Source organism: Gallus gallus, chromosome 1, assembly GCF_016699485.2.
Source record: "Gallus gallus isolate bGalGal1 chromosome 1, bGalGal1.mat.broiler.GRCg7b, whole genome shotgun sequence".
In the NCBI taxonomy this organism is placed as follows: domain Eukaryota; kingdom Metazoa; phylum Chordata; class Aves; order Galliformes; family Phasianidae; genus Gallus; species Gallus gallus.
This window is the reverse complement of record NC_052532.1, coordinates 14,174,927-14,197,213: the sequence shown is the minus strand read 5'-3', so window position 1 is coordinate 14,197,213 and position 22,287 is coordinate 14,174,927. Positions and strand designations below refer to the sequence as shown.

General features: G+C 40.4%; 2 protein-coding genes across 15 annotated transcripts; one reads left to right on the top strand and one right to left on the bottom strand.

Annotated features, from left to right (window-relative positions):
- Position 1: 1 nt before the first annotated feature.
- On the top strand, positions 2-595 carry LOC124417287. The gene has a single exon (XM_046902049.1). The coding sequence runs from the start codon at positions 17-19 to the stop codon at positions 593-595; it is 579 nt and encodes a 192-aa protein (XP_046758005.1). The 5' UTR covers positions 2-16.
- On the bottom strand, positions 346-22,278 carry PUS7 (pseudouridine synthase 7). Of its 14 annotated transcripts, none has more exons than XM_046931365.1 (20): positions 22,177-22,278; positions 21,146-21,382; positions 20,463-20,611; positions 20,310-20,381; positions 19,221-19,697; positions 17,332-17,428; positions 17,136-17,237; positions 15,953-16,097; positions 13,948-13,965; positions 12,387-12,498; positions 10,764-10,841; positions 8,956-9,084; positions 8,556-8,681; positions 8,227-8,288; positions 7,633-7,793; positions 6,641-6,767; positions 5,612-5,713; positions 2,941-3,070; positions 1,883-1,974; positions 346-1,200 (listed from the first exon to the last, which is right to left on the bottom strand). In XM_046931365.1, exons 5-20 carry the CDS (start codon positions 19,583-19,585, stop codon positions 1,064-1,066), a joined length of 1,983 nt encoding a protein of 660 aa, XP_046787321.1. In that variant the 5' UTR covers positions 19,586-19,697; positions 20,310-20,381; positions 20,463-20,611; positions 21,146-21,382; positions 22,177-22,278; the 3' UTR covers positions 346-1,063. The 14 variants fall into 14 exon arrangements, with proteins under 14 accessions (XP_046787321.1, XP_046787380.1, NP_001384858.1 ...); XM_046931424.1 differs by having other exon boundaries at positions 17,344-17,428; NM_001397929.1 differs by lacking the exon at positions 13,948-13,965 and having other exon boundaries at positions 17,344-17,428; positions 21,146-21,412.
- Positions 22,279-22,287: the final 9 nt, after the last annotated feature.

Sequence of the window (22,287 nt, the reverse complement as noted above, 5' to 3'; positions counted from 1 at the left end):
ACGGCGCGGCCCGAGGATGCAGCAGCTGAGGCGCGCGCAGCACAGCCTGGGCGGGGCCAGAGGCGCATGCGCGACCGCCTCCTCCCCCGCCATCCCTACCGCCGCGACCGCCTCCTCCTCTCCCCTCCCCGCTACCGCCGGAGGGCGGCACCGTGCGAACGGCGGTCCTGAGGGAGCGCCGCGGCCGGGCCCTGCGGCGGCCTCCGTGCCGGGCAGCTCTGCGGAAGCTGATGGCGCTCCCACCGTGAAACTGCCCCGCCGGTTCAGGAGCCGGCAGCCGCCGGGCGCTGTGTGGCCGGACCGGACCCATACCCCCGTCCTCAGAGCGCACGGAGCCGGGACCACTTTCCGTTCACGGGATTTTATTCACACAAGCAGCAGGAATTCCCGATTTGGTTTAGAATCGTTGAAAATGCAGCGTGGCTGCCGCTGTGGAACAGCCTCGTTCTGCCTCCCAGCAGCAGCCTGGCTCAGCCAGGGACAGAGCGGACTGACACACCGTCCTTTTTGGTTAACGTATTCCCAGTACCTTTTCTTGGCACAGGTAGTGGCAAGGCTGAAAATACAAACGTTTTCCCCAGAAGACCTTGGCTAATTAAAACAGCCGTGCCTTGTGACAGCACACAGCCAGCCTGGCTGACCGCAGCAGCTTCTTGGAAGCAAACAGCCATCAGTACCTTCATTCAGCTCTAACTAATTTTCCTAAAACTGTAATTTAATACAGAGACTTCAAGCTGTGCTGAATTGATCAAAACATCCCCTGCTCACTGAAAAAGAGCAAGACAAACATCAGTCCAGGTCAGAAGCTATAAGCCTGCTTCTCAGAGATGCAGCAACACAGCTCAAGCAACCTCATGGTCCATTCATTAAAAAGCACCAGTCACTAAGGCCCGTATTACATTACAACCAGCATCTTGCTAATAACTACTTAATTTAAATGCTTGCACTAATAAAAACTTAAAAAAATACAAATCTCTTACTACCACCCTTTAAAGATTTGTACAGAACGTAAGTAGGAAAACAGTTTGTACATGTTACAGTCTAGGCCGTGCTAGCAGTCCATTCAGCGTAACCAGGTAGTGTTCAGCTGCGTTTGGTTTTTGATGCTTGTGTCCATTTTCAAAACTTCCCGAATTGCCATAGTAGCGTAAGTGGACGGGGGAAGGGAGAACTCCATCTTCAGCGCCCGGAATTTACCATCTATCATAAGAGGAGAGACAAAGCAAAAAGAAAGGACATAAGTAATGTTTATTCTGAGTGCCATCCAAAGCGGACCGAAGTTTTCCACCACCATCCCTGACCCCATACAACGGCCTTTACCACCACACCCCAGTCTACAATCCATAGCGTAAAGCAGAATTTTGTAAACCATCTTCTATTTAACATTTTCTTTCAGCAGGAAGTGATATTCTAAGCGCTCATCAAAAACTAGATGGGCAGATTTGTCAGACTGAATTCCTACCCACTCTTCTTTTTGTCTGGTAACTACTGTTGAAAGACTTTGTGACCAAAGTTACTTGAAAGATTTACAGTGAGTGGTCTGTTATGCTCAGCACAGATAAACACTCCAGCATGGCAATAATTTGTGGCTCACTTCCACTTTTTCTTTACACATTCCATAGAGATTTATTGCCAGATGTTTATTTGATTGTACAGATGTCTGTAAGAACAAGTAGCAACCAATACAGATTGCTGGAATAATTGCTCACACTATTGAGAAATAAGGGTCCTTACTTACACACCTAATTTGGATATTTTCAATACCATTGTTAAGCAGTCTCGTTAAGTGAAGCTCTTTTAAAGAGCTTTCAACATGTAGCAGTTTAAAGCAACAGCCAGATCAACTTTCAGTTTGCAAAGATCAGCAAATACACCCATTTACCTGTAGGAAGAACTGGTAAAGGTTTTCCTTCCAGCTTATCCAAATCCGTAGTAAATAATGGGATTCTAGGATCATCATATGCAACGACTTCCCTATGTAACATACACAGGATTTATTATTATTATTATTCAAATTTGGCAGTCACAAAATAACAACTGAGATGGAATTATTGTCTATTAAATTAGATAAGACGGTATTTATCTTGCAATAACTGGTAAAGCTTTATGTACAAAACGTGCCTCTGTTCTCATGTGGATTATAAAATAATGAACTAGTGAGTCATTTCATAATTCATCTCGTTCCTCCCATGGAATATCATCAACTCTGAGAATACTCGAAGGCTTTCTTTTTCTTTTCATTTTGAAGAAACCTCTCTAAACCTTTAGAATATGTCCTTAAGCATTTTTAATGTATTCATATAGTAAAAACTATTCAATATGCAGTGACTAGGCTGAAAAAGCAACTACGAAGAAGGTAAGCTTTAAATATCAGTAATAATTAAAGTAAAATTCAAATAGTTGAATTTTGTCTCCCTTCCAAACCCCCTATTTTTTTTTCCAATGTATTAGTGATAAGTTTCTCTGTACATTTGTACAGTCACCTGTTTAAAAGGTATTTATTCAGTTGCTATGTGGCAGCTAGGTGGTGTCACTAATAGCAGTGATGTAGTATATTTATGAGATAGAAATCTTTCTGACTGACACTGTTGATTGGACACCAACTTTCTCATATCAGGATTACAAAAAATAACTCTTTGAATATCATCTATCATGCTTTCACCATCAACCTGAGTAATTATGGAGTGTTTAGACAAGCCCTTGCAAAGGAGGGTAGCAACTAGACAGATGTCTTGACACTAATACATTACAAAGGGACCAGAGAGAAATAATACTATGATTTAACTTCAACTGTGTGAAAAATGTGAGGAAAAAATGCACAAAGATTTCTCCCTACCTATACTTCATTATACATGTGTATGCTGTAGGTCAATCTAATGGTTCTTAGTCATCCCACACGTTACTCTATTCACATCCAAGTTCCTTTGTCCTCCTACTTACCAACTGACATTCTGAGGTCGAATGATAATCTTTCTGTATGCTCCAGAAAGTGAATAGTCTCTGATCTTATGCCTCATGTTGTTGATGTCAAGATTGTCAGCTACTAGCATTTCCTTGTAGGCTTCTCCAACTGGAAGAGAAGATATTTAATCAGAGATTGTAGTGTGGCTGGAGCACTCCTTCCTTTATGCACACTTTAATAGTTGTCAGTGTATATGGGTTAAATGTTAGACAAAAACTTAAAATTATTTACTAAAAACTGTATTAACTACAGTATTTTCTTATGCAAATTGATTAATAGAGGCAAGTAACCAAGAAAGAATCATAGAATCACAAGGTTGGAAAGGACCAACAAGATCTTCTAGTCCAACTGTCCTCCAATTACCGTTGCTACCACAAGCTACTAAACAATCTTTCTTAACAAATCAAAATTGAAGCTGAAAGCAAAACTCAGAAAAGAATTTACTAACATTTAATTAGCATCTTACATACATTTCTCAATTATCTAAACTTTAGAAAACTCATCTCAGATACATGGAGTTTTAAAAAGAAAGGCCAAACTACTGCTTGTTTTGTCTTTTGAAAAAGCAGAGACTAAAAAGAGTTAGGAAAGCCATCTGAAGAGCTTAACAAAAGGTACCATTAATTGGCTCTGACACTGCCAAAGCAATGAGTAACTATTATAGTCACATATCCCCAAGTCAGGGTGTGTGTGTATACATCTGGGAAAGATTGGGAGGCAATGGAAACAGAAGAATACATTGCAGCTGAAATGCTGTAGTTTACAGCATAATTGCCAGCATAACCAGGGAAAGCTGAAACAATAAATTAGCCTTCTTGTGGGAAGGAGGAGCTGGAATTCACCCCCTGCCACGTTTGTGGACGAGATCAAGCTAAGGGAGCAGTCAGCACACTCAAGGACAGGACTGTCATTCAGAAGGACCCAGGCAGAGGCTAGATGATTGAGCCAAGACAAACTTATGACATTTGTTAAGGATAAAGTCCTTGTACCACAGAATCACAGAATTGTAGGGGTTGGAAGAAACCTCAAGAGATCACCAAGTCCAACCTTCCTGCTAAAGAAGATACCCTACCAGTAGATCACACAGGTCGGTGTCCAGACAGTTCTTGAATATCTCCACAGAAGGAGACTCCACAATCTCTCTGGGCAGTGTCCCCCAGTGCTCTGTCACCCGTACTGTAAAGTTCTTCTGCATGTTTCTATGGAACTTCCTATGCTCCAAGTTTTAGGCCATTGCTCCTCATCCTATCACTACACACCACTGAGAAGAGCCTGGCCTCATGCATTTGTCTCCCACCTCCTTTTAGATAACTATAAACATTAACCAGATAGCCTCTCAGTCTTCTTTTCCTCAGACTGAGCAGACCAAGGTTACTCAGTCCTTCCTCATACAGGAGATGTTTCAGGCCCCTCATCATCTTTGTGGCCCTATGGTGGACTCCTTCTAGGAGATTCCTGTCTTTTTTTAACTGGGTAGCCCAGAGCTGGAAACACAGTACTCCAGATGTGGCCTCACCAGGGCAGAGCAGAGGGGGAGGATCACCTCTCTCAACCCAGGCCATTCTATGATTCTGATTTTATGGTTCTGTGACCTGCTGGACACACTCTTTTTAGTGGCCCAGGAGAGCATCTAGGAACACTCAACTCCTCGTGATGCTAAAAGACTAGAGAGCAACTTTACTGAGAGTTACTTGAAAGTTCCAGTGGAAAGGAGACTGGCAGCAAAAAATCCAATGGCATACTAGGCTGTGTCAACAGGAATGTAGCCTGTAGTTACACCAAGAAAAACAATTACTGCCCCTTACTGGGCTTTTATTAAGTTTCACTTGGAACAGTGTGTCCAGTTGCAGGTATGAGCACAAAGTAGGTTCTAATGAACTAGAATGAGTCTGAGAGCTACTCCAATGGTCACGAGTTGTAGCACATACCTTGTATAAAGAATCTGAAAGAACAGGGCTTCTTTAGCTTAGAGAAGATTCGGGGACCTGAGACACTATTTGCCCTTGGAATCAGCCCTGACAGGACAAAGACCTGAAGAAGTTGGCCTGAATACCAGATGGCCTCCTGAGGTCATAGAAATCAATCACAGAAATGATTGTCTGACTACCCCCCCTTAGTAACAACACAGTTTTCCAAATGGATCGCTGAATTTATTCAATTAAAAACAATTTTGATGCAATACACTTTCTATACAAGACATGAAAGATGAAAACGTGTTAACATTTAATTAAACCAGATCTGTTTCTTTTCTTCCCAACTTCAAGTTTTTTGGGTTACATATTCTATAAATTTGGCTTGTTTCCTACTTTTAAAAAACCAAATGCATACACTCTTTAATGAGACTTTCACTACTTTTTTTTCCCCCTTGTGCCATAATAAATCATTTTGCCTCAGTAGAAGTCTTCAGGAAAAGCTATTTGTTAAATTGAAATATGAAACATTTATATTAAATGAAACAAATTACCATGTAAGCTATTATCAAAGTGGGAGAGGCTGACAGTAGCACATCTAGTACTAGAGCACAGCTCTGAAACAGTCAAGTTTTAACAGTCAGGAAGGCTGTGTAGATCTCATCTTCCTTTTAAGAGCCATCTTAAAGCAGATCTACAGTTTCAGAGTTATTGTGTAAGTTAACAGACTTAGACTTACTTTTATGCTTTGGATAAATAACATCAAATCCAGGTAATGGCATCACTACATCATGAATGGTGTAGTTATGAACATCTCCTTCTTCAATGTGTACAGCTGTGGCTACAGTCAGGACAGAAAAGGAAAAGAGATTCTAGTTACAGTTAGATTAGCCAAATTTACAATGAATCAGTTGATTGAAACAAGCTTACTTTGGGGAGGGTAACCACTGTGTTTTTATCTCCACTTAAGAGACAACATATCCAAGAAAATAAATACGTTTTCAAGGCTGTTATTAGCAGAATCACAGCCTAGCTTCCAAGGACTTTTAAAGCTGAATGACATAAAGACTGCTAGATGATGTCTCCTAGCCAGACATCTGGCTTACATGAAGGAGAAATACTGTGTATGCTCTCACTGCATCAAAATGCCAGTGAAAATCCAAGTAAACAAAGCTTTGATTGAGTCTCTACTTTACTAGATGCTATCAAAGAATGGCTTGGGTTGGAGGGCACCTTAAAGACCACCTAGTTCTAACCTCCTTGCCATGCGCAGGGTTGCCAGCCACTAGGTCAGGCTGCTCAGGATCCCATCCAACCAGGTCCTGAATGCCTCAAGACGGGCATGGGCATGCCCAGAGTCTTTCTGGGCAACCTGTTCTAGCACCTCACTATCCTCTGAGTAAAAAATTTCTCCCTAACATCTAACCTAAATCCACCCTCTTTTGGTTTAAAACTGTCCTATTGCTATCAGACTGTATAAAAAGTCAGTCCCCCCCTTCTGCTTTTTAGCTCCTTTCAAGTACTGGAAGGCCGCAATGAGGTCTCCCCAGGGCCTTCTCTTCTCCAAGCCAAACCATTTCAGTTCCCTCAACCCTTCTGCATAGGAGAGGTGCTCCAGCCCTTCAAATATCTTATTGGCCCTCCTCTGGACCTGCTCCAACAGTTCCACATTGTTCCTGTACTGGGGGTTCCAGGCTTGAACACATTTACCAATGTAAATTCCAATGTAATTTCCTGTGACTTTCACATTCACAACATCCTCCTTTACCTCCTTTAAGTGTGAGATCTCCTGGTACAGCTTTAAGCCCATATTCTTCTATTCTCTTGCTCACCATATTGTTCCACACATAACTCTGGTAGCTATGAATATACATTAAACGATTATTCCTTGGTATCTGGAGGTTAAAAAGAAAAGTGAAAGATTAGAAATATGTACTTGTAGGACTCTCTCATAATCATAGCCCAAAATGCACATGTTTGAAGCATTACCTTTTCCAGCAACAGACTTAGCAAAACAATTTCTTGGTATACAGACTTCTTAAAAAAACTTATCTGTGATTTGGAAAAAGGGTATATAAAGAAGTAATGCTTTTGTACATTTGAAATCCATACACACACACACAAAAAGGGTTTAAATTAAAAATGAGAAGCTACTTTTTTTTTTTAATTGAACAGCTCGAAGACACAAAGCTGTTATAAAACACTGAATTCATACTCAAGCTCCTGAAATGCTTAAGTAAACTTTGCAGATGTTAAAGCACAGTGTTAGCCTGATTGTCTTCATCATAAACAAAAAAATAATTCTCAGTTCCTATGCTGGGCCCAACAATTTGCTGGTTATGACATATTTTCTCCAAAGACTTCATCTTAATTACAGTACTTAAGTGACAGAATCCACCACCTCTATACAGTGCTGCCTCATGAGCACAGTCAGTTAGACTTACACTTTTAAACCAACAGGAAAAACTGATTTTCTGCACCATTCTCAGATCCATATTATGCACAGCTACTAAATATAACTGTATGGCTTCCAACTTAAAGAGACTGTGGTATAAATGGGAGAGCTCATTATGCATACACTAATTACAGATGTCACGCACTACTATGCAGCAGTAGTTCAAGCAAAAAAGGTAGGATAAATGTAAAGATTTTACACAAATTTAGACTAACAGAAGCCTGATGAGTGTATTTCAAATTCACTGTGATACCATAAAAATAATGTTTATTCCAGTAAGCACCCCACAGCACTTTTACACTCACTATGCCAAATGCAGAGATTATGTTCTTCATTCCATACTTTAACAGTCCGCGGAGAAGCTGTCCTTCCACGCACCTTTTTACAGGTAGTTTTTTGAGAGCTGCTGCTGGATCTTTTGTCTTTGCCCATTCTTCTCTGCATTTTACTAAGTATCCCTTCTCAGCTAGAACAAGCATGCAAAATAAAAATATGTTAACCACACACACAAAAATCCATCCATTCTTTTATTAAAAGAGTTGAAAAATTAGCATTTCAGTCATGGTAACTGCAGAGATCAACAGAATCACAGAATGTTTGAGATTGGAGTGCTCCAAGTGCAGTCCAAACAGACTGTGTATTAGTATTCAGATCCCCTTCCACGTGCACTGCAAGAAACTGCACGGTAAGCCAAAGGAAACAGAAAGACTGAGAACCTGAAGACTCCTTCTCACTTGCTAAACTGGCTGAGGTTTAAATTTCAGAAGCTGTACAAAGTTGTCCTCCCAAATGCCCTTTCAAAAGGGCATTCAAAAGAATGAAAATCTAGGAGTGGTTATCGGAGTACAATTCTTTGGGGAGGAGGCAAAAGAACACTTCATGTATTTCTCAGTCCTTACCTCCTGGTCGTGGTTTTAGTATCAAATCCATTACTTCATTCCAGTTGTTCTGTAGAATAGCTCTAAGATCCAAACAGGAAAGTGTATTAAGAATTTACTAAATATATTTTATGATTTAGTAAATTTAAACAAAGTAAGCATTGTGTTTATGCAATATTAAAAGTAGCGGCATTATGCGAAATAGCTGCTGAAGCAAGTTCAAAACAAGTTCCTTCATGAAGCTAAAATTAAAACTGGTACATGCAATAGGATAGAAAAGCCTTCCCAAGAAATAAATTAAAAGTTAGCAATTAAGAGGAAAAAGAGAAGAGGATGAAAACAACACCTACCTGCCAATCTGATACGTAGGAACAGCTGTGGTTCCAAATCTTTGCATTCCATAGTAATTAATGAATCCTATTTCCCTGAGAGAGTTCATTGCTTGCTCTATCTGGTCATCTGTTCCTGTTATATTTCTAGCATTAAACAAACAAACAAACAAATAAAACTTGTCTATAAATTTTCTTAACCTTTTTAAAGGGCTTAGAGTATTTTAAGGTCCCCAAAATAATAAAGCTCAATATTAACATTATCCAATTCTTATCAAATTCAGTAACTTCCATCCCAATGGGACCTTTCTTCTTTGTTGTAAAACCAGATGACTGACGTCCCTGTCCTGTTTGAGGGGAAAAGAAAAACAAAAAAACCCCACACCACTCTAACAGAACTGTCTAAATACTAACATATTACCTGAGAACAACAGTGAAATGGTTCCCTTGCAGTTCTCCTAATTTCAGTGGATGATTCTTGTAACTGAAATTTCCTAATTTAAAGTTCATCAAGCATTTATTCAAATGAGCAAGTCTTTGTGCAGTGATTCTAAAAGAAGAAAAAAAGAAAGAAACAGACCAACAGTGACCATCTTCTGTTTAGAAAAGCAAGTAAGTTAAATAAATATAAAAATGCCATCATTTTGAAACAAAAAGCAGTGAGTTGTGTCTCACCGCTCTTCTGCTCCTCTATTCAAAGAATTTTTAGGTAACATCTAAAAGAAAAGAAAATTCTGAAGACCTGTTTATTCACAACAAAACATATACTGTGACAAAACCATTCACACTGCCTTCGTGTTTATGTTAGCGTATGCACTCAAAAAATAGAAGTTGTAATGCTAAAGTATAACATGCCCTACACCACAAGTGTAACTCTTCTTTACACTGAGAATGTACTCAAGAAAGCACAATCTTAAACAGACTTAAGTAATTAGCTACTGTGTAAGCTTAATGGAAAGAAAGGAGCATGAAGTCAAACCTGTCACTGATCTCAGTCTCTTTTCTCACTAGCATTCTGAGAAATATGTCCTGTTCTTTGCATCACAGAGCTGGTTCTTTGGCACTTCTACTAAAACTTAGGCCAAAATAGAGAACTTTATCAAACAGTATGGCCAGTGTACTCGGCTCAGAGTGGGTTGATGATCAGTAAGCTCTCCTTCCCTACACCACCTCTCTTCAGTGCTCTACAGGAGAGTCTGGTACTGAACTCTACTGAACACTACCAGAATCAGCAGGTTCCTCCCTGGTAGGCTGTCAGTGCTTACAACAGGCTGAGGAAAAAAAAACAAAACAACAGAACAGCACCTGAGATGGCTACACCACAAGCTCAGTTAACTGCCCATCAACTGGTAAACTTGTTATCAGGAATTAAAGTATGAGGCTTCTTACATAAAGGGAATTATTAATTTGTGAGTCATATGTGCAAGTGTATGCACATGCAAACCACTGGGAGAAAAAACTACCAGCAATTAAGCAGTGAATGCCTTCCCTTTAAGAAGGACTTGATCAAGTTTCCAGCTTTTAAAGCTCAGAAATCCTCCACTTGAGGAGAATGGTTTTCAAAGAGCTGTAAAAAGCAATAGGGGCAGAATATTCCAGCAGCTAAACAGATACTGTAATACATGGCTGCAAGACATCCTCAGTTACTGACGTAGCACTAACTTCAAGTGCCTAGGAACCATGTATTTATCCTAGATTATGCCAAGATAAATTTTATTATGGGAACAGATTAAGGCAGGAAAAATTTCTTGTTTTTTTCCTTACCCCTCTGGCTACTCACAGATGGGAAAAGGCAGTGGTTAGCCTTCTCTGGAGCTGTTCAGAAAGTTCAGTAAGAAAGGAAACAGGATTCCAACTGGAGGAAGGGGGAAACAAAGGCCAGGATGGAAATGAAGCAGAATTTCCACCACGTCATTCTGCTTTGCTGCTGCTGCATGAGGGTCATGTAGCGTGGGAGCACACAGAACCAAGTTGGGCCACTGTTTCATCCACATACATGCATTCACATGTGCCCAGCCTCTGACTCAGGACACTACTGATGGAAAATATCAGCAATCACCATAGAATAAAAAAAGGGATTATAGTATTTTTATTAATATGTGGCTCTGGTATTTAGCAAGATCAGGACATGAATCTGCCACTCATTACGTGCATACTGAGTGAGGATTACAGTGAGGTAGTGAAGTCACCGTGGTAGGAGTGCAAACATTCCAGTGTATTTTTACTTACCTAAGAACAGCAATTTCTTGAACTGTTATAGCCCTTTTATCTTTAGTTCCCATGTAAGAAAATATGTTTGGCTTCACTCTTAAAGACAATAATGAAATATATGTTACAACTATGAAAGCAGACACAGATTTGACATAGTTTTCAGCATAATTACCTAGTGATATTATTTTATATGAAAAATATGAATTTTACATTAAAAATAGAACATACACATATATATGTAGATGCAGCCTGGTTCTGGGAAAGAAAATGCAATTTGACACTCCTGAATGTGTGTGGCATTATCTAAGTTATCTCTGTGTACAACACAAGGAAACCTTTCAGACCAATTCACTTCTAGCACAACTATGCTTTTGAACTACAAGCCTTCAAATACTTACTTACATAAATGCACTCAGTTCACAAAGGTGCAGTAATGACTAAAAAAATAAATAAATATTTCACAACACATTCATTTCTCTCTTAAACTTCAAATAGCATGTCTGCTTGAATAACATGCCTGCATATTATATGAGAATATGGGAAGTTAATTTAAAGCTTGTTCCATTTCTATCCCCAAGAAGAAAATTTCCTTTCCTTTCCTGTGTTTCCAGTTACTCCATAAATGGGCACCAGATGGTATCAGGATTGCCACTACATACATATTTCCATCAAACTATGCCCCCAACAGTCTCTTCTCATATAGAAATACCAATATGGCATGGGACAGAGCACAGATATTTACTCTGGGACAGAAACAATGAAGAGAAATGGAAAAGCAGGCAATAGATCACTGAATTGACCCAATTTAAAGATAATCTTTTATCTGTAATTCATTATGTTCACATCATGCCTTTCACCAATCTTTTTGTTGCTGCACCTGATGGGGTGAAAGGAACTCAGACTGTGTTTGCCTGGAGAAATTAACACATAGAACTACAGATTATCAATCAGCGCTTAGGAACAAATTAACATACCATCACAACAGTATGCGTCATACACATGCTCATAACATACTTTCATACATATGCACACACTTGAAACAAATAGCTTTTAATTTATGTTATTTTCATTGAGGCTATGGGCTGCCTCACCTTTCTCCAATCAGCCCATTTGAATTGTGGACTTCAGCCATTGAAATAACAGGGTACAGTCTTTTAAATTACTTGAAATCACTTGGCCCTCTCCTTCTGAGACTTAAAGTTTGATATTCTATCTATTTGATATTCTAAAAAAAACCTTTTTATTTCTTTTTTTAAAGAAAAAAAACCTTGGCTAAAGATTAGGCAACAGTAACGACTTGGGTTGCATTGGGGTAAGTTGAGGTTGGATATCAGGAAAAACTTCTTTACAGAAAGGGCTGTTAAGCCCTGGAATAGGCTCCCCAGGGAGGTGGTTGAGTCACCATCCCTGGATGCGTTTAAAAACCTTTTGGATGTGGTGCTCAGGGACACATGATTTAGAGGAGGGTTGTTAGAGTTTGGTTAGAGTACTTTGGTTAGGACTTGATGATCTTTAAGGTCTTCTTCAACCTGAGCAATTCTATGATTCTATGATTACCCTGAGGCATTACCTTTACTTTAACATGAAACAGGCAGAGGGAAATCTGGATGCTAGACAAGTTGACAGAAACAACAGCCTTACCTTAAAAATTTTGATAGGACATTAATGGCATCCATAGTATCTTTGTTCTCCTTGTACAGTACAAAATGGCAGTAGCTTCCCCTGGATTTTGGCCAAGAGTGTTTTCTTGGATCTTTAAAAACAAAAGGTTAAAATGTTAAAGCGACTCTTTTTAATTATTTCAATGAATATGGTTGCCATTGCAGCTTCATTTAAAACAAATACACAATAGTCAGTTTCTGGTTATTTCCATCTGCTTAAAAAAATAATAATAATTAAATATTGACAGTAAAAGCCACAGAGCACATTGAAAAGTACATTCTACCCTTTCACTGCAAATTGTAAATGTAAATTTGTTTAATCAATCCTGTCACCTAGAAAGGCTCAAATAAAATGGTGAGCTCCTTTGTCACAAAACCAGCTAAAATAGATCCCCATGTCACTTGGCTGCCATCTCATTGGATTAAGCTTTTCAAAAACTTTATCACTGTACTGACTTTCAGCCAGTAAAGTAAAAGCCACTCTAAATTTCAACTAGTGTCTGCTCTAATTAATGGATGAGGACCACTGGAGCACTGTTTTTAAGAAGACTAAAGTATTAATTATTATTATTTAGTATGCAGACAGTAAATAAGTTTAAGCTTTATTCAACTTTTTACTAAAGGACAGCTCTTCTCGTCTTCTTCAGCAAAATCTTGCATTTAGCTTGAAGAGCAAGATATCTCCATGAAGAACTCATTCATAAAACAGAAGAGAGGAAAACAGAGCAATTCATGAGGAAAGTCTTCTCCATCCAAAACAGTTCTTCTGATTTAACCAATCCATCTTGCACACAGTCATTGTCACACCCTCCAAGAAAGGAACCCTTATCAGGGCTAAATTAACAGTTCTCTACACAATACACCAAGAGTCTCCCCAGCTCTGGGCACGACAGCCACAGTGTGCCTGTCCCCACACTGCCCATCATGCTAAGTACTGGAAGGCTGCAGCTATAATCCCAGTGTTTAACCATTCCTCACTCAATATATCATGGTATTCAATCAGGCAGATGGGCTGGAGGGGCAGCCTGTATTCCTGATTTCTATTTTCCAGAGTCACGTTACATATTTCACAGTAAAATCATATTTCCAAGCCTTTTTCCAAATCTTTTCCTGCAACTTGAAGGCCAGAAGCTCTTTGTTAAGATCAGGATGTATGATACATAAAGTTATATAAATCTGGAAATTGGGTTTTGAAATAGAAGACGGAAGGGTAAAGTTTAGGCTTAATGAAATCAATGGGAAATTTACAATAGATTTCAAACAGTATCATCAATCCTGATAATTCAACATTACTTATCACTGGCAGACCTTTTCTGCACTGAATGGCTACTGACTATCCTGCACTAGCAAAAAAAGTGGTAGCACAAGCCCAATTCTTGGCTGTTTCTGGGAATTTTAAACACTACTTTTGTGTAGATTGTTTTGGGTTTAACTGAGTTTTGTTTTAGAAATGTTACTAGTTTGGCCAGTCTTATCACAATTTAGGAGGTCATAATGGTTGGCATTTCATTTTGTTAGCATGAAATGTCAACATCTCTTACCTGTTGCAGTTCTGACCTCTGTCCCAATGCATAGCATAAAGAGCACAAAAGAGTAGCATTTAATTTTTAGACTGTCAAAGGGTTTTTAAAGGTGAACATGCAGGTTTATGGTTATGGGATTGTTTATGCTTTAGAGCATCCAACAGTTAGGTGGTGGATGACAGCAATTTAGACAGTTATGCAATGGAATCGTGCAGAGGCAAACGGTGAATATATGGAAAGCTTCAGTCGGAGACGCAACAAACTTTGTTTGTGGACAATGATGACACAGCAATTTACTGACAATTTAAAGTATTTTGGGTGTGAACTTACTATAGACACAAAGTATCTTCTCATTTTAAGATTTTAGGAAGCTATTTTTGCTAACTGTTTACGTTATGAACAAAAGTAATCAGATATCTCTCAGCTAAGCATTGCACACTTGTGAAGTGTTTCTTGCCTGGGGAGCCCACTCAGGACTGAGAAGTGTTGGTGGCTACATAAACATGGAAGATGTAATCCTGACTAAAAGCAACTTGCAGTCAAAACTTGCATTCATTAGCACTTACACACACCCACTGAAACTGCACTCATCTCCACCAACTTGCACAGGTGGCTGTAGCATCACAACTTAAGAGGCCAAGTTTAAATAGATGATGCTCCTCTGCCTCACAAGATGGTGCTCCAGATAATATTTTAATCCTAGAGATATATCACTAAGTTCTCTTCAATGAATTCCAAATACTTGAGTTCTTCAATACAGTATTTGTCAAATCAGACTGGCTGAATGAATAAACTCAGCTGTAACAATGGTTAAAGAATATATGCAAGCAGAAGGGAAAGGTGGAGGTAAAAACATTACAAACTGACAGAGAACAAAACTGGCTGAGGAGAATTTTGTGCTGGTAAGTATACATATCCACACACAGTGCATGCAAATATACATGTTTTCTAAATGATTAAACAAGATATGCAACATGTTATAATTTGTACCAATAAACATACAACGTTCCCGTACTCACTTAATAAAAGCCTTAGAAGTAATAACTAAATTGAATGTGGAAATGGTCTTATTTCAAAATGTAAATTATCCTATTTCCTTGTCTTTTCCTTTCTCCACCTCCTTCATCTTTAAAATGAAAGGGCTAGGTTTACATATTGTATCACTTGCAAAAGGTTGAAATAAAATAGTAATCAATCAGCTTAAATCAAATCTTAATAATAGTTAAGTATCTTAATAATAATTAAGTGTCCAAAATGGCATTTAGACAATTCTCCCAACTTACAGGAGAAGCAAAGTAGTAGTAACATTTAAAAAATAAAAATAAAAAATGTGGGACATATGAATACATCTCCTATAAATAAGACAAGATTTGCTAAGACTGAAGTGGATAATACCGCATTTTGAAAATCTTTCATTACTTTTACTACTCCAAAATAGTGACTATAATCAGTATAGTCAATCCTCTGAAAATAAAATGAGCCTCGAAAGCAGAAGCAGACTTTAACTGAAACTATCTTAAGGGTCACAGTAAATACTCGCAATTTATGTCTATATAAACTGTAACTCTGAGAAAACAAAACATCTCTAATCAAGTCATTAAGAACTTTGTCATGAATTTTCAAGACAGGCAGGATTACACTGTGTACATTTCAGCTACAACCACAATGCACACTTACATTTCCAGGCAGGTTTATGAAAGTCCACTTCAACCAATACACAGAATAAAGCCCCTATTTTGCCCATTTCCATTCTAATAGCAAAAGATCCTCTTGCTTCTAACATAATTATACTTGATCAATGATTTGGAAAGAAAAGGAGTAAAAAAATTAAACTGTAGACACAATTTGTGTTTCCAGTTATTTTAGATGCACAATATCACTGCAAAAAAACAACAAGCCAGACTACGTTAGGATATACAACCCATGTGAAGTACTTTCTAATGATGTAATTTTTTGTTTTTTTTTAATTTTCAGATTAATTTTAGCATTTACTTTACCCAACTGCTGTGATACTGAAACTCACTTGCCAATGCTTTCTTCCCAGCAGCATGATAGGCAATAATGTATTTTTTTCCATCTCGATCTTCTGTTTTAGTCTCCAGCCCAGGAAACAAGGACTTAACAGCTTGGTGGATAACTGTTCTTTTTTCTTTAGTGTCTTCAATGACCTGTGTTGAAACACAGGCGTGCACAAACAAAATCAAATAACACAAAAGGAAAAGGACTCCCCTGGATTTAAAGTTTTGCATGCTTAAAAAACAAACTGTGGAGCTCACCTAGCCTAAGACTACCTAGCCTGGAGAAGAGAACCTCCAAGAGGACCTTCCAGCAACCTTCCAGCACCTGAAGAGGACCTACAGGAAAGCTGGGGAGGGACTTTTCATAAGGACATATAGCAACAGGACAAGGGGAAATGGCTTTAAGCTAGAAGAGGGCAGATTTAGACTAGATATTAGGAAGAAGTTCTTTACTGTCAGGGTGAAGACACAATGGAACAGGTCGCCTGGTGAGGCTGTGGATGCCCCTGCCCTGGAAGCTGGATGGAGCTGTGAGCAACCTGGTCTAGAGGGAAGTGTCCCTGCCTATAGCAGGGGGTTGGAACTACATGATCTTAAAGGTCCCTTCCAATCCAAACCATTCTATAATTCTGTGATTATTTAATATGTTAATACTTCTTTGAAATTATCAGACCTAAGCCTGTTCTACTGTCTAACAAAAATTCAACAGCTGTTCTTCAAAAATACAGAATATCGGACTATTCAGAAATACAAAGCTTATTTTGTACATTGTTTATATTTCTTGTCACAGAAGACCATTTTTAGCCCCTTTTCTATTAAGTTACTTAACACTGACCTTTGAAATAATCTTTTTATCAGGATGGATGTTTATTTAATACTTCTCAAATAAATATCTTATAAAACACTACTAGACAGAGAACCAAAACATCGCAAGAACATTTTAACACTGCAGAAACTAAGATGTGTTTGAGTTCAGGTGTCCCACTGAAATCTGAATAACTACTCCTGTGCATAAATTTAAGTGTTTGTAATGCTTTACACAATTGCATCCTACGTTAGCAACATTTCAGCATTAGCTGCTGCAACATCATGTACAAGCTGCTCTCATATCTGACATGCATTAGAAAGCTCATAATTTCCACTCACTTATTCCCTCCCCACCAATTTCATACTACTTATTCATTGTACCTCTATGGCCACACTAGTTTCCTTATTCTTAAGAAGCTGGAGCTCCTCTAAACGCTGCTTGTCTTCATCTGACAAAACAGTGAATGTTTCTTCCGATGGATCCTGAAACATATTTAAGGGGGAAAAACAAACATCCAATAACCCGCATAAAACAATTTTCATTCTCTTAATGTTTTTGCTGTTACCAAACCTTTACCTCAAAATTTACCTCATCATCCACTGGGACAGTGAAGTCATCCAGATGGCTCACACGTCCATCTTTGCCTATTTCATGAACAACGAAGTCCGAGTATCTGATGGGGAAAAAAGCACATAAAAACTGTAATTAAAAGAAGAAATCCCACATCACAAAGTGCTTTCCTAAGAAGATGTTTGTCTGTAGAAGTCATTCAAGGGAGAGCAAAAGAAACTTCAGCTTTGATATAACTGTACCTATTCTCACCCCTCAAAATATACCAAGAAAACAAAGCAGAAAAATGTAAGAATTAAACAAAGACGTTTGCAGATACCCAAGCAGGTCCTGGAGTTACCTGCTAACAATTAAGACTCTATTACTTTGCTACAACTTCAACACACATGCATTAACTGTAGCTTCCAACAACCTGCAGGACAAAATACCTGTTAGCCATTCTCTATGGAAAGTTGAACAAATACAGTTCTGTTTCATATGTTCAGCTGTAGAGAACACCTTCCAAAATAAGCAGTTCTGCATCCTCTGTCACAGCAACAACAAAACGGACCACAATGTTTTGGATTGAGTCACTATGCCCAACAATGAAACATCCTAACTTTAAGGGAGTTGAGACAGTTTATGCTGCACTTGCTACGTTCTTTTTAAGTAGCAATCACTTCCAGAGAAAATAAACAAATCTTCAGTTTATAATTGCATGAATGTTGAAAGATTAATAAAACACTTCATCATGGGAATATTTCTATAGCACCCTCCAAGCCTGTGTTACTACATGTGCCATGCTATTGTGGAGCCATACCTGTTATTGGCAGAACTCCTTGCTTAAAAGTGTTCTGTATCCTCTCTCTCATTAACTGTAGCTGTCTAGACATGCCAGTGATGGTTACCATAAGATTGCTGGGATTAAGTTAATTATAGGTGTTATAAACTGACATCAAAGTAAAACCGTCAGTCCACAAACATTTCTACCACACAGCTACCTCTGGCCACCTCAGTTTGAAAACTGGCACATTTCCCAAAAGGCATTTCAGCACAGATTGTGCTCACCAGAGAAGGCTCATGCTAGCTGTTCAGTGCTGCATGGAAAGATTAAATATATCACAAGTACATTTCGTTTTATATCATATTACATATTTTATTATGCAAAATGATCTGTATGTGAAGTTAGTACCTAAAAACAAGGACTTGGTGGTGCATAAAACAAAAGCACCTTGCTAAGGTAGGACAACAATGATTTTCACTTCAGAGTTTTTGTATTTGCACTCAGAGTTTTACTCAAAGGTGTTTAACTTAAGAACTGGGATTTTTATGGGGAAAAAAGCTATTGGTAGTCAAACATAATATAAAATATATACTTAAGACCCATACCCCACATTACAATGTTCCCTTTTATGTTTTGTAAATGTTGTTACAACTGACCAGAGTATATTTGAAAGCCTATTGGACAACCTGCCACTATACACGTGTAACTACTGCAGCACAGAAGTCAAGGAAAAGCAAGGGAGAACTGGAGAGGGACAGCTTCAGTATTAGCATCATATATTGCACCTCATATCAGTTCTGAAGAGCTGTATGGAAGGTAGCCGTATCACACAAAGCTTCATGCTGCATGCTGCTGCCACAGAGTAAGATAAATGGCAAAGATCAGCATAATCATCTACCTCTATAACCACACTGAGCTTCCCTCTCATTTGACAGGAAAGAAAAATAAACCAGAACCAATCCAGAAAAATGCTAAATTAAACATTTCTTTCAATCTCAGCATCAGCAAAAGAAAGTGATGAACCTCCCAAATGGCCGCACATAATCGAGTTGCATCCTGTGAGTTAGAAAAGGAAAACAGAGAACAGCTGCTAACATGGGGAATTAACATACATGACAAGACCAAGAGTTACCTCTCTTTTAAGATTCCAGAAAATCCTTTATGACAGCTAACAAATTTAGTTATGCCAACATCGCTTTCTGTCAGCCCGTGCTTCATCATGTCTGCAAAGCTCTCTGGATCTCCATCTTCATCGCTGTCCTCCAGTTCCTCATCTTCCTGCTCCTCACCTTCCTCACCGGGAATTATTTCATTTTTCGTGTCCTCAAGCAGAGATTTGTCAGGTTGTTCTGTTACAGTCTGAACACCCTGCTCAGAGTTGCTTCCTGTCTTAGAGTTCTCTGAGATCTTCTGTCTTTTAATTTCATCCGCATTAGCCGCATCATCCTCAGAATGAGGACGTTTCAAGGACACACTATTCATTTCTACAGTTTCCATGTTTAAGGCACAGTGTAGGATAGAAAGCCCTGAGAAGCAAGAATGGCTTACTTCCTTGTCTGCTTAAAAGCAATATCAATACATAGCCTCTTCACTCCGAGGACCGTGCAGCCTGCAACAGTTCAAGAAAACCATAAACTTTCTGCATTTTTTTTTAGTTAAACATCAAGTAAGGGTTTTTTACAGCTCCAACAACATGACTTGGAAAGAAAGAAAGAAAGAAGCTGTTAAAGGCACTTAATACCCACCCAAAGGCAGAATGCACATTCGACTGTAGAAGAACAGAATTCGACACTACACAATCCCTTTACCACCACCAGTTTTGCCACCAGAGCTGCAGCCAGCCCTGTCCATGTAGGCTGTGCTATCAACAGTAATTTAGTGCCTATCAAGTTTGCCGTTCCCAAGTCTTCTGCTAAACACAACTACTCTCAATTACTTCTCATTCTACCAAGACTTCATCTTGCAAGGTCTGAGAGAGGATGGCCTGATTCACCTTGCAAGGACTGGGAGAGGATGGCCTGATTTTCCTAAGCCTAAAACCTCATCTGCCTCTTTTCTACATTCATCTGCTGTAACACACACAATTCCATACAGATCTCAAGATGGCAATAATTCAGATCAAAAGGTAATGGGAAAGATGTCAAAATCCTTGAATGGGGGGGACAAAAAAAAAAACACAAGCAAGTGAAATGATCTACGAGAACACAGCATGACTACTCACACTGGTGGAGCAGACCCTTCACAGGCAACTTCAGCCACCACCTTTCCGTCAGCAGAACCCAAACATCAAGGCCTGAAAAATGGAAGAAAACTCTCTGAGAAGACTTGGGGGGAGGAGGAAACAAAAAAAGCAAGCAAACAAAAGACAACCTACCAAAACAAACAAAAAATTAACGTTGCAAGGATATCGTCAACTACCCTGTGGCTGTTATAGTTGCTTCCAGCTATCTCCACAATGGATGAAACCCACTCCCATCTTCAGAAGTGCTGGTGCATATTGAAGAAAGGGAGCAGACAGCACAGCTGGAGGTACAAAAGGAGGTGTGTAAGGATACGGGGAGAGATGTGAAGGAGACACTGCTAAGGATGGCTGAAGATGCACTCCTGGAAGAAGGCACACCATTCCAGAGCAGGGACACCTTGCAGGGACCACAGCCTGTGAAGGGGCCCACGTGGCAGCAAGGTACATCGTCCTGTATTATTCATCCAAATGCTAGAAAGAATTTCGTTTAATTTTAAAGAATATGATGTTTCTAAAGGAGGGCTCATGACTAAATCATTGATCACCCTGTGCTGAGTTGTTAACTGATTGCTACTGCTAGCCACAGCTCATCTCATTGTTGGGACTTCCCACTGTACAGCTGACATAAATGTAGGGTAAATTGAGAGAAAATGCCCGTCCTAGGAATATGTGCAATGCTTTGCTTCAAATGAAGGACTGAAAAAGGAAGCTAGAGAAAAGAATGGATGAAAAGAAAATGCAGAGACTTATAAACTGTGATTCAAGGGGTGACAAAACATGCAGAAGAAAGTAAAACTATCTGCAAAGCAATGTACCTTCAAGCAGGAAGCACTAACTTTAGTTTGTCCTCAAATAAAATCCTTCTCTTAAAAGTAAGGTAATTGTATCCAAGAGAAGCAATTCAGCAGCATTTCCATATTCTTCCCGTATCTTCTTAAATACACAGAGCCCTGCTGTAAAGCACCAGTGGGGACAAGGCTTCTAGATGGCTCCTGAGACCCTCTGCATGGCGAATGAAATCAAAGCGAGCACACTGAAATCTCCTGAAACACCTGCCGAGGAGGTAATGATAAATCTGATGTCTGTAAAATAGTTCATAAACGATAGCAAATGGTTACAAGAACTCAGCGTCGGCCACGGATGTCGCAGTGTTGCAGGACACTGCCCGCGTTCACAACAGGCTCAGTTCTACACCTGATGGCCGCCAGGGCCGCGATCTGAGGGCCGTGACTGGAAGCAACGTGCAATGCCCGCAGGGGATGGGCACTGCAGGAAAGGCCTGGCCTCCTGACAGCCGTGCAGCCGCCTCAGCCCCTTCCTTCGCAAACCGGGGTTTCCATAAAAGCCAGATTCAGCATACAGTGCGGCCGAGCAGCAGTTTCAGCAGGGACAGAGATGGATCTCCCGCGACACACACAGGGCTGCCTTTCTCCCCGGAGCAGCACGGAGCGGCCGCTCACAGCGGGGCCCGTCACACGGGGCGCTTCGGCGGCGGAGGCCAACGTCCCGCTGACAACGGATGAGCGCCGCTCCCTCACCGGCGTGGCGGCTCAGCGCGGCCAGCGGGAACACGCGGTGATGCGGCAGGGCCGGGCTGGGCCCAGCGGGACTCGGGGCCGGGGAGGCGGCCTCGGGGCGGGCGGTAGCACCAGGCCCCGGCACCGGCCCGGAAGCGGCAGCAGTTCCCCGGGGCAGCGCCGCCCGGGCGGCGGAGCAGGGCCGCGGCCCGCGGCAAGTTGGAGCCGGCGGCCACGCGGAGGCGACGGGCCGCCATAGAACCCCGCGGGGCGGCGGCGCCGAAGGAAGGCAGAGCTCCGCCCGCCGCCGGGCACGGGGCGCTACTTACCGCACGCGGGAGCGGGAGGCCGGGCCGGGCGCCGCGGGGAAAGCGGGAGGAGGCGCGGGGAGCGAGCCGTGCGGGCCCGCCCCAGCTCCGCTCCGCGTGTGTGAGGGCGGG